Consider the following 15,731-nt stretch of genomic DNA (forward strand, 5'->3'; position numbering starts at 1 on the left):
AAATCTTAGAAAATGTATATAAAAAAATACTTAAATATCACATTTACATAAGTATTCAGACCCTTTACTCAGTACTTTGTTGAAGCATCTTTGGCAGCGATTACAGCCTCGAGTCTTCTTGGGTATGACACTACTAAGCTTGGCACACCTGTATTTGGCATGTTTCTCCCATTCTTCTCTGCAGATCCTCTCAAACTCTGTCAGGTTGGATGGGGAGCGTCGCCTCACAGCTATTTTCAGGTTTCTCGAGAGATGTTTGATCGGGTTCAAGTCCGGCCCCTGGCTGGGCCACTCAATGAAATTCAGAGTCCCGAAGCCACTCCTGTGTTGTATTGACTGTGCGCTAAGGGTCCTGAGCTCTCTGGAGCAGGTTTTCATCAAGGATCTCTCTGTACTTTTCTCCGTTCATCTTTTCCTCGATCCTGGCCCTGTCCGGGGGTGTCCTCGGATGGGGCCACAGTGTCTCCTGACCCCTCCTGTCTCAGCCTCCAGTATTTATGCTGCAGTAGTTTATGTGTCGGGGGGCTAGGGTCAGTTTGTTATACCTGGAGTACTTCTCCTGTCCTATTCAGTGTCCTGTGTGAATTTAAGTGTGCTCTCTCTCTTTCTCTCTTTCTTTCTCTCTCTCGGAGGACCTGAGCCCTTGGACCATGCCTCAATGTGGAAAGAAAATTACAGACGGAGGCGCAACAATTTCCAACTTTGTTCGATATTTGAAGCTGCACAAAGAACGGTAAGTTGTGGCTAATATAGTCGACAGCTATATATGTTATTACTTTACTAGTGTAGCATGTAAGTTAACGTAACGTTAAATCAATGAGCCTCCACACAGTCAGTCAGTGCGGGAACGTGATCATTGCACCCAAGATTGAACTAGAACTGGCGAGGCAGTTGGTAGCCTAAATCCTGCCTGATGTTACTGCTGCTCCTAAAACCATTGACATACGTTAGCCTACTGTAACCACACAGAGAGAGAGTGTGTGTGTGTGTGTTAAGGTTGGGCGATTGTGTACAAGCCCACATCGCCTGATTGCGCCCCATAGCGATCCTCGATAGTCAATCACTATTGGGGGGGTCTTTCTCATGGCTGCCCATGTATCCATGGAAATATAACAATTATTTGGAAAGTAATAAATATATAGATATTTTTAAAAGCATTCATGATTTGTGTAAATGTAATATACTATTACTCTTGTTAAAGATATGAAATGGTATTACATTTAGGACCCGAAACTCAAAGTTTAGTACTTGAGACTTGACTTGATACCTGTCGGTCTTGACTTGAGACTTGACTCGGACTTGCCTGTCTTGATTTGGGACTTGACTTGGGACTTGAGTGCTAAGCCTTGAGAGCTAAAACAATGACTTGGTCCCACCTCTAGTTCTTACTATTTATATTTTTTTTACATTCGTAAAGAAAATAATATACCTTTTACTCCATACATTTTCCCCAACACCCAAAAATACTTGTTACATTTTGAATGCTTAGCAGGACAGGAAAATGGCCCAATTTACACACTTATCAAAAGAACATCCCTGGGAATCCCTACTGCCTCTGATCTGGCAGACTCACTGAACACAAATGCTTCATTTGTAAAATATGTCTGTGTTTGTAGTGGGCTATCTGTAAATTAAATTTTAAAAAACAAGATTTGTGCTGTCTGATTCTTTTAATATAAGCAATTTGAAATTATTTATACTTTTACTTTTGATACTTAAGTATATTTTTTGCAATTACATTTACTTTTGATACTTAAGTATATTTAAAACCAAATATTTCGACTTTTACTCAAGTAGTATTTAACTGGGTGACTTCACTTTTACTTGAGTCATTTTCTATTAAGGTATCTTTACTTTTACTCAAGTATGAACGTTTGTTGTTTTTTCCATCACTGACTGTAGGTAGAAGTATGACACAATGGTGCCTTTATAATACAGTAATTCATAGTCTGCATTACAGATAATTCTACTAAGTTGTGGCCTGAGATGTTAAGCTGTACAAATAAAGGACAGAAAATGATCACCTATGGTATGAGCAATGTATAGAACATAATGTAATACCATTACTAAACAAATATATATACAGTTGAAGTCAGAGGTTTACACACACCTTAGCCAAATACATTTAAACTCAGTTTTTCACAATTTATGACATGTAATCCTTGTAAAAAATTCCCTGTCATAGCTCAGTTAGGATCACCACTTTATTTTAAGAATGTGAAATATCAGAATAATAGTAGAGAGAATGATTTATTTCAGCTTTAATTTCTTTCATCACATTCCCAGGTGGGTCAGAAGTTTACATACACTCAATTAGTATTTGGTAGCATTGCCTTTAAATTGTTTAACTTGGGTCAAACATTTCAGGTAGCCTTCCACAAGCTTCCCACAATAAGTTGGGTGAATTTTGCCCCATTCCTCCTGACATATCTGGTGTAACTGAGTCAGGTTTGTAGGCCTCCTTGCTCGCACACGCTTTTCAGTTCTGCCCACAAATTTTCTATAGGATTGAGGTCAGGGCTTTGTGATGGCCATTCCAATACCTTGACTTGTTGCCCTTAAGCCATTTCGCCACAACTTTGGAAGTATGCTTGGGGTCAATTGTCCATTTGGAAGACCCATTTGCGACCAAGCTTTAACTTCCTGACTGATGTCTTGAGATGTAGCTTCAATATATCCACATAATTTTCCTACCACATGATGCCATCTATTTTGTGAAGTGCACCAGTCCCTCCTGCAGCAAAGTACACACCTCCGCAACATGCTGCCACCCCCGCAACATGCTGCCACCCCCGTGCTTCACGGTTGGGATGGTGTTCTTCGGCTTACAAGTCTCCCCCTTTTTCCTCCAAATATAACAATGGTCATTATGGCGAAACAGATCGATTTTTGTTTCGTCAGACCATAGGAAATTTCTCCAAGAAGTACAATCTTTGTCCCCATGTGCAGTTGCAAACCGTAGTCTGGCTTTTTTATGGCAGTTTTGGAATCAGTGGCTTCTTCCTTTCAGGTTATGTCGATATAGGACTCGTTTTACTGTGGATAAAGATAATTTTTTTACATGTTTCCTCCAGCATCTTCACAAGGTCCTTTGCGGTTGTTCTGCGATTGATTTGCACTTTTCGCACCAAAGTACGTTCATCTCTTGGAGACAGAACGCGTCTCCTTCCTGAGCGGTATGACGGCTGCGTGGTCCCATGGTGTTTATACTTGCGTACTATTGTTTGTACAGATGAACGTGGTACCTTCAGGCATTTGGAAATTGCTCTCAAGGATGTACCAGACTTTTGGAGGTCTACAATTATTTTTCTGAGGTCTTGGCTGATTTCTTTCAGAAGCTTCTAAAGCCATGACATCATTTTCTGGAATTTTCTAAGCTGTTTAAAGGCACAGTCAACTTAGTGTATGTAAACGTCTGACCCACAGAAATTGTGATACAGTGAATTATAAGTGAAATAATATGTCTGTAAACAATTGTTGGAAAAATTACTTTTGTTGTGCATAAAGTAGATGTCCTAACCGACTTAAATTAACAGGAAATTTGTGGAGTGGTTGAATAACGAGTTTTAACTTCCGACTTCAACTGTATACGCCTAAAGCATCAAACTCCAAATTGAGATCTAACATTTCCAGGTCACTGAGGAAAATAATCCTCCGTCTGAGCCTCCCTCAATCTGGTAATGGCTAAAAATAATTCCAGGGTGGTGGTACCGTACTAGCGTTTGTACTGTGCAGAGTAGAAGACAAACAACATGTTCATACTCAAAAGGAGGCGGTTTAGTTTGACTAACATAAATAAGATGTATCATTTTATGATACTCATAATCATCAAGTGGCCTCCTCTCTCTCCCTCTGTCTGTCCCTACTTCTACTCACTCACTCACTCACTCACTCACTCACTCACTCACTCACTCACTCACTCACTCTCCGTTTGTCAGATAGTTCTAGAACCCAGATGCCTTATAAGCTTCAGTGCTTCCCTGAGTTCTGCAGCTTTACTTAAACCTGACCTCCTTTCAGGCACACCTCCCTACACTGTCACATGGCACCTCTCCACTGGGAAGGAGAGGAGCAGCAGTTCACCATTTCTGAAAACGCACACTGCAATCTGTCTCTGTTTGTGTCTGTGTGTGTCTCTGTGTGTGTGTGTGTCTCTCTCTCTGTTTGTGTCTGTGTGTGTCTCTGTGTGTGTGTGTGTGTCTCTCTCTGCATGTGTCTGTGTGTGTCTCTGTGTGTGTGTGTGTGTCTCTCTCTGCATGTGTGTGTGTGTGTGTCTGCGTGTGTGTCTCTCTCTGCATGTGTGTGTGTGTGTGTCTGCGTGTGTGTCTCTCTCTGCATGTGTGTGTGTGTGTGTGTCTGCGTGTGTGTCTCTCTGCATGTGTGTGTGTGTGTGTGTGTGTCTCTGTGTGTGTGTCTCTGTGTGTGTGTCTCTGTGTGTGTGTCTCTGTGTGTGTGTCTCTGTGTGTCTGTGTCTCTGTGTGTCTGTGTGTCTGTGTGTCTGTCTGTCTGTCTGTCTGTCTGTCTGTCTGTCTGTCTGTCTGTCTGTCTGTCTGTCTGTCTGTCTGTCTGTCTGTCTGTCTGTCTGTCTGTCTGTCTGTCTGTCTGTCTGTCTGTCTGTCTGTCTGTCTGTCTGTCTGTCTGTCTGTCTGTCTGTCTGTCTGTGTGTGTGTGTGTGTGTGTGTGTGTGTGTGTGTGTGTGTGTGTGTGTGTGAGTCCTGTGGGATAGTAGGGAGTTGACAAGCATACAGAAGTCCTATTTCATCCACCCCAAAATCAAAGGAAGCAGCTGTCTTAACAGAGAATGACAGGGGATGAACCACAAAGGAGTTTGTCTGTTGACAGGGCTTTACATCTTACCTTAAAACAGTTTTTTGTCGAGTCAAATTGCTGTGCCACAGGCCTTCCGAGTGGCGCAGTGGTCTAAGGCACTGCATCGCAGTGTTGCGGCGTCATTACCGGTCAGGAGTCCCATAGGGCGGCACACAATTGGCCCAGCGTTGTCCTAGTTAGGGGAAGAGTTTGGTCGGGGGCGGGTTGCTTGGCTCATCGCGCTATAGCGACTCCTTGTGACGGTCCGGGTGCCTGCAGGCTGACTACGGTCATCAGTTTAATGGTGTTTCCTCCGACACATTGGTGCAGCTGGCTTCCGGGTTAAGAGAGCGGGTGTTAAGATGTGCAGTTTGGCGGGTCAGGTTTCGGAGGACACATGACTTGACCTTCGCCTCTCCCGAGCCCATTGGGGAGTTGCAGAGACGAGACAAGATCAGAATCCCGAAATTGGGGGGGAAAAAAAACGTTTTACAAACAGATCTCATTACTGTATTACTATTATTATTATTTTTTAATTATACCGATGTCACAAATGTATCATTTGTACATTTTTTTAATTATTTTTTTATTTAACAGTTATTTGTGACATTCGACTGTGTAAACCTAGCAGTACTTATTTCTCTGAGAGTGAAGCGGATATATAGCATCACCAATCTCTTTCAAAAGTTATTTAAAGGATAATAATTTACCAACATTTCTGAAAATTGATATAGAGCTTTTTGGAATAAAACTGAAGCAAAGTGAACCTCTCCACTTTAACAAGTTGTGCTGTGCAGCGCAGCAACAGAGAACTACGCCCTTGACGCTCAGATCATTTCCTGGGGAAACGTACACCACACTGTCTGCATTAACATACCTGCATAATCACCACCCAAGAGACACAGCAACATTACTCATACCTTACACAAAATACTGACAATTAAGTTATGAAAAATAGAGGATATGGAGAAGAATATGGAGAGAAAGAGAGAGAAACATAGAAAGAGAGAAAAGGGTGGAAGCAGAAAGCAAGGGAGACAGTGATTTGTAACGCCTTGTATGATAATACCATGACAAAACGCTCAACACAGCAGGGGTTACCATGTGACAGCCAAATTCCCATTTACTTAGATGCCTGTCCTCCCTCTCACCCATCGCCAGTAATTTACCATATGAGCCCTGCACCACTGACTACTGTTCTGTAGCAGCCTCCTCTCTGCACCAATAGACACCACCTGTTGACTTGGACAATCTCTCTGTGCTGCTTTAATACCCCTTACAGACCAGCGCAAACCATTACAGAGGGCGAGATGGATGATGAAAGACATGGATGGATGATGAAAAACATGGATGGATGCAGAGATGAATGAAGAGATGGATATAGGAAATTGGTCGGTCTGTTGTGAAAGATCGTGACACACAAGCGATTGTGGAGCGTCCCATAATAGTTCATGGAGCACTCAGCGGTGATATGAATAGTTAACTGAGAGAGCCTGAGGAGGAACACAGCTTGGCCACCTCTGTGGGCTGCAGGCAGCTGGGCTGAGCTCCCACAGAGGTAGGTGGAACAGAGATAGGAACACCATAGACGGAGAGCAGAGGAGCGATAGAGAGCAGAGGAGCAGAGGAGCGATAGATAGAGGGAGAGAGAGAGAGAGAGAGAGAGAGAGAGAGAGAGAGAGAAACCTGATAAATAAAATGGAGGACGAGCGAAGAATACAGGCAGGCAGATGGAAAATTATCTGCCATGGGGTGACATGATACCTAAACAGAATGAGAGCGAGAGAGACTGTAATAAACACAGAGACATGGAGGGAGGGAGAGATGAAAACAAGGGAGTAGGAGGTGATGCTGTTCACAGGAGCGAGGCAGAGAGTGGAAGGACAAGAGGAAGGAGAGCGAGTGGGAGGTAAAACATGTTGGCTCTCTCTCTCTGATCTATACAATATGGCTCTGTTCACACAACAGCTCAGAGGTGGTCAACAGACCAGAAACTCCCTAGAGTCAGAAACCCCTCCCACTATAACAGGAAGGAAATATATCATGCTGGATCATGCCTGTAAACACACACTATCTGCGGCACAGGAGGTTGGTGGCATCTTAATTGGGGAGGACGGTCTAGTGGTAATGGCTGGAGCAGAATCAGTGGATTTCATGTGTTTGAGTCCATTCCATTTGCTCTGTTCTGGCCATTATTATGGTACCGTCCTCCCCTCAGCAGTGGAGGCTGCTGAGGGTGAGAAATGTTTATGTCTCTCTGGCACCCTTTAGGACATGCCTCTCTCAATATCATCTGATCAGTGGTGCAAGTTACTCTGACGTCAACAATACACTATCTGGAAAACCCGGAAACCGATTCATGGATATCAAGAGATCATGTGGTCAAATAGAGGTCATGCAGCTGAAACAAGGGTCCCACTGTACGCATGTGGTTGTATGCACATGGTTCGACACATATATATCGTTTCTATAGTATGTTTTAACTAATTCAACACACCTTGAGCAGTTCCTTGGGAAAATCCTTTCCGTTGTTTAGCCCTTCCAGGTTACCGATGAACTGCAGGACGGACATTTTCTTGCCGATATTCTGAGGAGGGAGAAAGGGGCACCTTCACTCGCACTGTCTCCTTAAGGACCCCTCTAGGACAAACCACCGCTGTATATGTTATAGGGTATATATCACATTGTTTTAATGGTCTTTCTCTTTGACTAGAGAACATTAAGCTCTTTAAACCACATTTCAACATGAGCCCTCCCCAGCTCTCTAGCCCCTGGCTCCCCCACAGGTACTCACATGGCCATGCAGGTCTGTGTTGAGCAGCATCAGAGCACAGGTCAGGGTATGGACACCGTCTGGAGCAGGGAGAAAGAGAGATGTTTCAGTGAGTTCTTGAGCAGTATCAGTGGAAGAGTCCTGTCCCCCCCCCTCCCAGTGGCCCCTACTGGTAATGTGTCTGCTACGTTGACACCTTGGAACGGACACTCGTCCCCGTCTTACCTTCAGAGGGTATTGCATTGGGGTTGCATTGTAGATATCTCCTAGAGAAGTGGGCCAGCACTCGCTCCCTCTCCTGTGTCTCTCCCATGAGGGCAAACTCCCTCAGGAAGGCTCTGCGGATGCCATACAGCATTGTGAGTGTTCAATATTCATTGGGGGGGTGGGGGATGACTAGGTCATTGTGCTACATTTGAACCATTTCCACTGAAAGATATCTTACCTTAGCGCTTGGTCAATAGTAAGGCCTGAAAAGTTGAAGTAACTGAGGTATTCTTCTCCCACCATCCGACTGAATTCATTACTGCAAAAAGACACACACACACACACACACACACTTACTGTGCATGAAAGGTAAACAAAAGACAAAGGCAGAGAAAAGTGAACAGGTACCTGGCCTATGTACAACCGGTCCCAAATCACTACCTATCCTTATCTTGGCCCTAACCCCTCAACGATAGCATATCGGAGTGGTCTGGATAGTTATATGCAATGTAATGGTAAAGATTCCGCTTCCACCTAATAGATCTGCAAACATTGAATGGTAAGGACCCAAGGGAGGGCTACAGCTCGAACTGCTCCAGTATACTCACTTCTTGCTCAGGTGCCTGGCCACGTCAGACTTCCTGAAGCCATCCAGGTTGAAGAGGCGTTTGGCTAGGCGCTTCGCAGCCTGCAGGTCAGCCTTGTTGCCGTTGGCCAGGGCCTCGGTGCTGCCCAGGGCTAAGCGCTCGCCCACGTCCTGCTGTGGGAGCGGGTCTGGAGCCCAGTGGCCTTGCTTCTCCCTGACAGACGACAAGAGGAGAGATGATGCTGTTATAGCACTATTATAACAGGTAGCTGGGTAACAAACTAGTAGACCAGAAACGTTAGGTTCTGTTTCAAATGTAACTGTATTACATTTCACCAACTGAATAAGGAAGAACAAGAACAGGGCAACAGTAAAATCATACTGTTGTCAAACTTGGCACACAGTAAAGCAGATGGTTGTCACTGGAAGGTGCCATATTTATATTAAAAACTAAAGAAACTGTTTTAAGTGACAAGTAGGCATTGGTCTGAAGCTAAAAAAGAATGGAAATTCACATGAGCACCACAATGCCTACTTTACACATGCTCTACCAAGGTTTTCCATCACACAGCTTTGACCTACAGGGCCTTCCGAAAGTATTCACTCCCCTTAACTTTTTCTACATTATATTTTGTTACAGCCAGAATTTGAAATTGATACAATTTAGATTTTGTGTCACTGGCCGGCCTACACACACACACACAACACCCCATAATGTCAAGGTGGAATTGTTTGGTGGCTGCATCATGTTATGGATATGCTTGTCATCGGCAAGGACTGGGGAGTTTTTCTATGATAAAAATAAATGGAATAGAGTTAAGCACAGGCAAAATCCTAGATGACAACCTGGTTCAGTCTGCTTTCCAACAGACATTGGGAGACAAATGCACCTTTCTGCAGGTCAATAACCTAAAATACAAGGCCAAATATACACTGGAATTACTTACCAGTGTTCCTGAGTGGCCTAGTTACAGTTTTGACTTTTTTTAAAAATCGGCTTGAAAATCTATGGCAAGACTTGAAAATGGTTGTCTTTCAATGATCAAAAACCAGCTTTAAGAATTTTTAAATGAATAATGTGCAAATATTGTACAATCCTGGTGTGCAAAGCTATTAGTCTTACCCAGAAAGACTAACAGCTGTGATCGCTGCCAAAGGTGATTCTAACATGTGTGTGAATACTTATGTAAATGAGATATTTCTGTATTTCATTTTCAATAAATTAGAAAAAATGTCTAAACATGTTTTACTTTGTCATTATGGGGTATTGTGTGTAGATGGGTGAGAAAAAAATAAATATAATATATTTTGAATTCAGACTGTAACAACAAAACATGGAATAAGTTAAGTTAAGTGGTATGAATACCTTATGAAGGCACTGTGCTACAGTAGCTATGTTGGTCTATTGTACATTAAACGTGTTGGCAGGTAGCTTAGGATTCAAACCTTCTCAAACTGCCTAATTCATACTCTTCGTGGAGATGCTCCCACAATAACTTGGTTTGTACTGCATACAAGGTAAAGTATTGGATTCTTCACACACACTATACGAAGACATTATCCACTGCTTTTATACTTACAAGACCATCAGGCTTGATTGAGTGAGCTGTTGTCTTAGTAATGTGGTGCCTGTCTGTATTTCTTAATTTAATCATATCTGTCAAAATATTTCGTAACTATATTTCGTAAGTTAGTTGGTGGTTTTCCTAAGCCAGGATTCAGACATGGCTAAGACATCCGGGTTGGCAGAGTGTGCTAAAGCAGTGAGTAAAACAAACTTAGGGAGTAGGCTTCTAATGTTAACATGCATGAAACCAAGGCTTTTACAGTTACAGAAGTCAACAAATGAGAGCACCTGGGGAGTGGGAGTGGAGCTAGGCACTGCAGGACCTGGATTAACCTCTACATCACCAGAGGAACAGAGGAGAAGTAGGATAAAGGTACAGCTAAAGAGTATACGAACTGGCCGTTTAGCACGTTCGGAACAGAGAGTAAAAGGAGCAGGTTTCTGGGTTCGATAGCATAGATTCAAGACATAATGTACAGACAAGGGTAAGGTAGGATGTGAGTACATTGGAGGTAAACCTAGGCATTGAGTAATGATGAGAGAGACAGTCTCTAGAGACGCTTAAACCAGGTGATGTCATCGCATATGTAGGAGGTGGAACAACGTGGTTGGTTAAGGCATCTTGAGCAGGGCTAGAGGCTCTACAGTGAAATGAGACAGTAATCACTAACCAGGACAGTAATGGACGAGGCATATTGATATTAGAGAGAGGCATGCGTAGCCAAGTGAACATATGGGTCCAGTGAGTGGTTGGGCTGACTGACAAGCGGTGTGTTGGACACAGTCACTTACATTAGAGGTCTATCGAGTCCGTCTGCATTTCGGATTTCTGTAACGCTAGCTTAGCTGTGTAATATTGACATGTGCTAAGAACCATGTGTTTTGCGAACGAGGTTCTGTTTTTATCAATTGCTATGCTGATCAACGGACACTTTATTGCCTCTGTCCAATTACTATGTAATCTAAAGTTGTTTGTATTTGTATTTATTTTTGCAATAAAGATGGTGACACTATAATAATACACATTTACACTAGGTCTACAGTATATCTAAAAATACATACAGCCTAACGATATATAAGTGGTAAGGTTATTGTCATGGGAAGTGGGCATGATTTTTCAACGCCGATACCGATTATTGGAGGACCAAACAAGCAGATACCGATTCAAATCGGCCAATTTTTATTTATTTATTTGTAATAATGACAATTACAACAATACTGAATGAACACTTATTTGTACTTAATATATTACATCAATAAAATCCATTTAGCCTCAAATAAATAATGAAACATGTTCAATTTGGTTTAAATAATGCAAAAACAAAGTGTTGGAGAAGAAAGTAAAAGTGCAATATGTGCCATGTAAGAAAGCTAACGTTTAAGTTCCTTGCTCAGAACATGAGAACATATGAAAGCTGGTGGTTCCTTTTAACATGAATGAGTCTTCAATATTCCCAGGTAAGAAGTTTTAGGTTGTAGTTATTATAGGAATTCTAGGACTATTTCCCTCTATACCATTTGTATTTCATATACCTTTGACTATTGGATGTTCTTATAGGCACTTTAGTATTGCCAGTGTATAGCTTCCGTCCCTCTCCTCCCTGGGCTCGAACCAGGACCACAACGACAACAGCCACCCTCAAAGCAGCGTTACCCATGCAGAGCAAGGGACACAACCACTCCAAGGCTCAGAGCGAGTGACGTTTGAAAAGCTATTAGCGCACGCTAACTAGCTAGCCATTTCACTTCGGTTACACCAGCCTCATCTCGGGAGTTGATAGGCTTGATATCATAAACAGCGCAATGCTTGACACACAACTAAGAGCTGCTGGCAAAACGCACAAAAGTGCTGTTTGAATTCATGTTTACGCGCCTGCTTCTGCCTACCACCGCTCAGTCAGATACTTGCATGCTCAGTCAGATTATATGCAATGCAGGACACGCTACATAATATCTAGTAATATTATAAACCATGTGTAGTTAACTAGTGATTATGATTGATTGATTGTTTTTTATAAGATAAGTTTAATGCTAGCTTGCAACTTACCTTGGCTTACTGCATTCGAGTAACAGGCAGTCTCCATGTGGAGTGCACAAGGACTAGTTAACTGTAAGGTTGCAAGATTGGATCCCCCAAGCCGACAAGGTGAAAATCTGTCGTTCTGCCCCTGAACGAGGCATTTAACCCACCGTTCCTAGGCCGTCATTGAAAATAAGAATGTGTTCTTAACTGACTTGCCTGGTTAAATAAAGATTAAATCAAGGTGTCAAATAATAATAATAATAATAATAATGGGGGAAAAATAAGAAAAAAATGGGAAGAAAAACAAATCTGCAAAATCGGTGTCCAAAAATACCGATTTCCGATTGTTATGAAAACTTGAAATCGGCCCTAATTAATCGGCCATTCCGATTAATCGGTCAACCTTTAATTTTAACTATACAAGCCTTTCAACGTACATATATTTTAACATGCAGTACGCAGAGACGAACTCTGTTTTAAAGCTAGTGTCTCTAAAGGGAAGTGCCCTGGATTTGCTCAATTGCTCAGCAAGCATTTCTTACACTCATAAAAAGCAGCCTGAGTATCAACATGTCTATTTAGGATCTAAACATGGACCCCCCTCTATTTCTCAACTGGATGAACAACCTCAAAAAAGGTGTTTATGCATGAATGTGCTACTACAGCTCATAACATAATATATGCATTGACAATTATTATTCCCAACAGTAGACCTTTATTAATAAAGTGACAAAAGTAAAAATGTTGGTGCTTTTTGGGTTGTCTCTAAAATTATTCTCTATTTATTGTACTTCTGAAATGGAAATGTGCCAGAGAATTTCTGGAATAAAGTTAATGCAGTACTTTACTATAAGCTCTTTACTGCTGGAGTATCTGTGTGCAAAGATATGGGTCATGTAAGGACAAGATACATCTCCACAATAGAAGAAATTCTCTATAAAAGAGAGATGTTTCAAAAGGTTAAACATTTCCATTTACAAACTACACCCACAAATCAAATTCACTAAAGTCAGACTTCTGTCTCTGCAGACATTTGAGAAAATAATCAGAGAGCCACTTTAAGAGCATGGATGGAACTGTCAGCAAGTCCTTCCTACAACAACATAGTAGAATTACATACATGCATTGCAGACATGCCCATGCATTTACAGTGGGTGATTCCCCATCCAAATAAATTGAAGTAATCTGCCCACCTCGATCTAACAGAATGGTCACTTGGTTAGTGGTCCACCATGTTTTAAATCAAGAGTTTCTCCTCAAACACAGGACTCCTCTCAAACCTCCACAGTAAGGTAGCAACCGATCTCAGGATATAGAACACCCCCATCCATGTGCTGTGTTTGGTTCATTCCACTGGCCCTTTGAGTCACCCCCTCTAACAGGATGATCCACACAATTGAGGCGAGTGGGGAGAGGAGTAGAAGGGGGCTGAGTTTATTTGTTCTTAAAACGTTGGTTGTAAAGTTGGTTGTAAAGTATAAAAATTGGCAAGCCAACATCTTATGTCCCCAAGACCGCAGTTTCATAAACTGGTTGTGCTGCATCACGAGAACAGTCAACACACAATCCACAGATGCTGAGAAAGGGCTTCCTTCTTGCCTTTGTTGACAAGGGCTGACAGTGCTGACAATAGACAACATATCACCTCGGAGAACACACCCTGCGAACACAACTAAGATGGACATACAAAGCCCCAGTTGAAGCACTTTATAATTGATTTTTTTTAAAGCTATTACATCTAGAAGATAACCAAAGTATGCTGAACAATGGGCCTTATCTGTTCTCTGATGCATTTGATCTTCAACTGAGGCTATGCAAAGTCTCCACCATAGAACAGAGCCGCAACAGGACTGATGAGCGTGTGTGGTCACTTAATAATATTCAGGCTCCAGAGTGAAAACTGATATCTCTCCCTTGTTGACTTTACCTTTTTCTCAGGACACAACATTCCACAGTCATTAAAGACGACACAGAATATATAGTATATATGTATTCACCTTAAGATATCACAGCTACAAAGAAACACCGTTGTTTGGGAAGTTATTACGTTTATTTGAACGTGTCAAATTCCTTTCCCTGATAAAAGATCTCAGAGAGATTTTACACCAGTTCTAATGTGCACTATGAATGACTGACTGAGCTCTTGACGTATCCTGGATGTACAGATGGTTCAGAGAGCCAAAACCCAAACTATTAACTTCAAGGGGTTTCACGAAACACATTTCTAACCAAAAATATAAACCCTAATCAACAATTCAATACTGCAATCTACACAGAGCGGAAATCTAGGCCCTACAGTTTATTTACAGAGGAAACAGGAAATCTATGTAGCTGATTCAGTCTCCGGTCAGGAAATTGCAAGTTAGCTGAAATGATTGTAACATTCTGTAACATTCTAGAAGTCTTTTGGTTGTAGGTTATTATAGTAACTGAAGAACCCCCCCCCCCCGGCTCAATCTCTCACCCTGTAAATCAATTGAATTACCAGACACTGTATAACATTGTCTAGGAGTCACAGTAACACATGTCAAATCAATTTGTATCGGTCACCTATACGTGGTTAGCAGATGTTAATGCGAGTGTAGCGAAATGCTTGTGCTTCCGACAGCGCAGTAATATCTAACAAGTAATCTAACAATTACCCAACAACTACCTAATTACACAAATCTAAAAAGGGGTGAATGAGAATATGTACATATAAATATATGGATGAGCGATGAGCGAGCGGCATAGGCAAGGTGCATTGATATATATATATTTCACCTTTATTTAACCAGGTAGGCTAGTTGAGAACAAGTTCTCATTTACAACCTGGCCAAGATAAAACAAAGCAGTGTGACACAAACAAAAACACAGCGTTACACTTGGAATAAACAAACATACAGGCAATAACACAATAGAAAAAGTCTATATAGAGTATGTGCAAATGAGGTAAGATAAGGGATGTAAGGCAATAAATAGGCAATAAAATAAACATATCCAGGTGTTAGAATGGCCAAGTCAAAGTCCAGACCTGAATCCAATCGAGAATCTGTGGAAAGAACTGAAAACTGCTGTTCACAAATGCTCTCCATCCAACCGCACTGAGCTCGAGCTGTTTTGCAAGGAGGAATGGGAAAAAATGTCAGTCTCTCGATGTGCAAAACTGATAGAGACATACCCCAAGCGACTTACAGCTGTAATCGCAGCAAAAGGTGGCGCTACAAAGTATTAACTTAAGGGGGCTGAATAATTTTGCACGCCCAATTTTTCAGTTTTTGATTTGTTAAAAAAGTTTGAAATATCCAATAAATGTCGTTCCACTTCATGATTGTGTCCCACTTGTTGTTGATTCTTCACAAAAAAATACAGTTTTATATCTTTATGTTTGAAGCCTGAAATGTGGCAAAAGGTCGCAAAGTTCAAGGGGGCCGAATACTTTCGCAAGGCACTGTATTTACAGATGGGCTACAAGATATGAGTAATGTAAGAGAAGTAAACATTATTAAAGTGGCTTTGTTTAAAGTGACTAGTGATCCATTTGTTGAAGTGGCCAGTGAGTGGGTCTCCATGTAGGCAGCAGCCTCTCCGAGTTAGTGATTGATGTTTATCAGTCCGATGGCCTTGAGATAGAAGCTGTTTTTCAATCTCTCGGTCCCAGCTTTGATGCACCTGTACTGACCTCACATTCTAGATGGTCACGGTGTGAACAGGCAGTGGCTCATGTGGTTGTTGTCTTTGACAATCTTCTTTGCCTTCCTGTGACGTTGGGTGCTATAAGTGTCAT

The 15,731-nt window shown here is 41.9% G+C and overlaps 1 protein-coding gene across 2 annotated transcripts in view; it reads right to left on the reverse strand.

Annotated features, from left to right (window-relative positions):
- LOC118400992 (PH and SEC7 domain-containing protein 1-like) overlaps nucleotides 1-15,731 on the reverse strand; it is a 73,565-nt gene that overhangs the window by 9,339 nt on the left and 48,495 nt on the right. For both annotated transcript variants that reach the window (XM_035798071.2, XM_035798088.2), the window contains 5 exons: nucleotides 8,398-8,589; nucleotides 8,028-8,108; nucleotides 7,808-7,920; nucleotides 7,604-7,662; nucleotides 7,307-7,396 (listed from right to left, as the gene is read on the reverse strand). In XM_035798071.2, the coding sequence (XP_035653964.2) occupies nucleotides 7,307-7,396; nucleotides 7,604-7,662; nucleotides 7,808-7,920; nucleotides 8,028-8,108; nucleotides 8,398-8,589 (535 nt within the window). The remainder of the gene's footprint in view (nucleotides 1-7,306; nucleotides 7,397-7,603; nucleotides 7,663-7,807; nucleotides 7,921-8,027; nucleotides 8,109-8,397; nucleotides 8,590-15,731) is intronic.

Source organism: Oncorhynchus keta, chromosome 2 (assembly GCF_023373465.1).
Source record: "Oncorhynchus keta strain PuntledgeMale-10-30-2019 chromosome 2, Oket_V2, whole genome shotgun sequence".
Taxonomy (NCBI): Eukaryota; Metazoa; Chordata; class Actinopteri; order Salmoniformes; family Salmonidae; genus Oncorhynchus; species Oncorhynchus keta.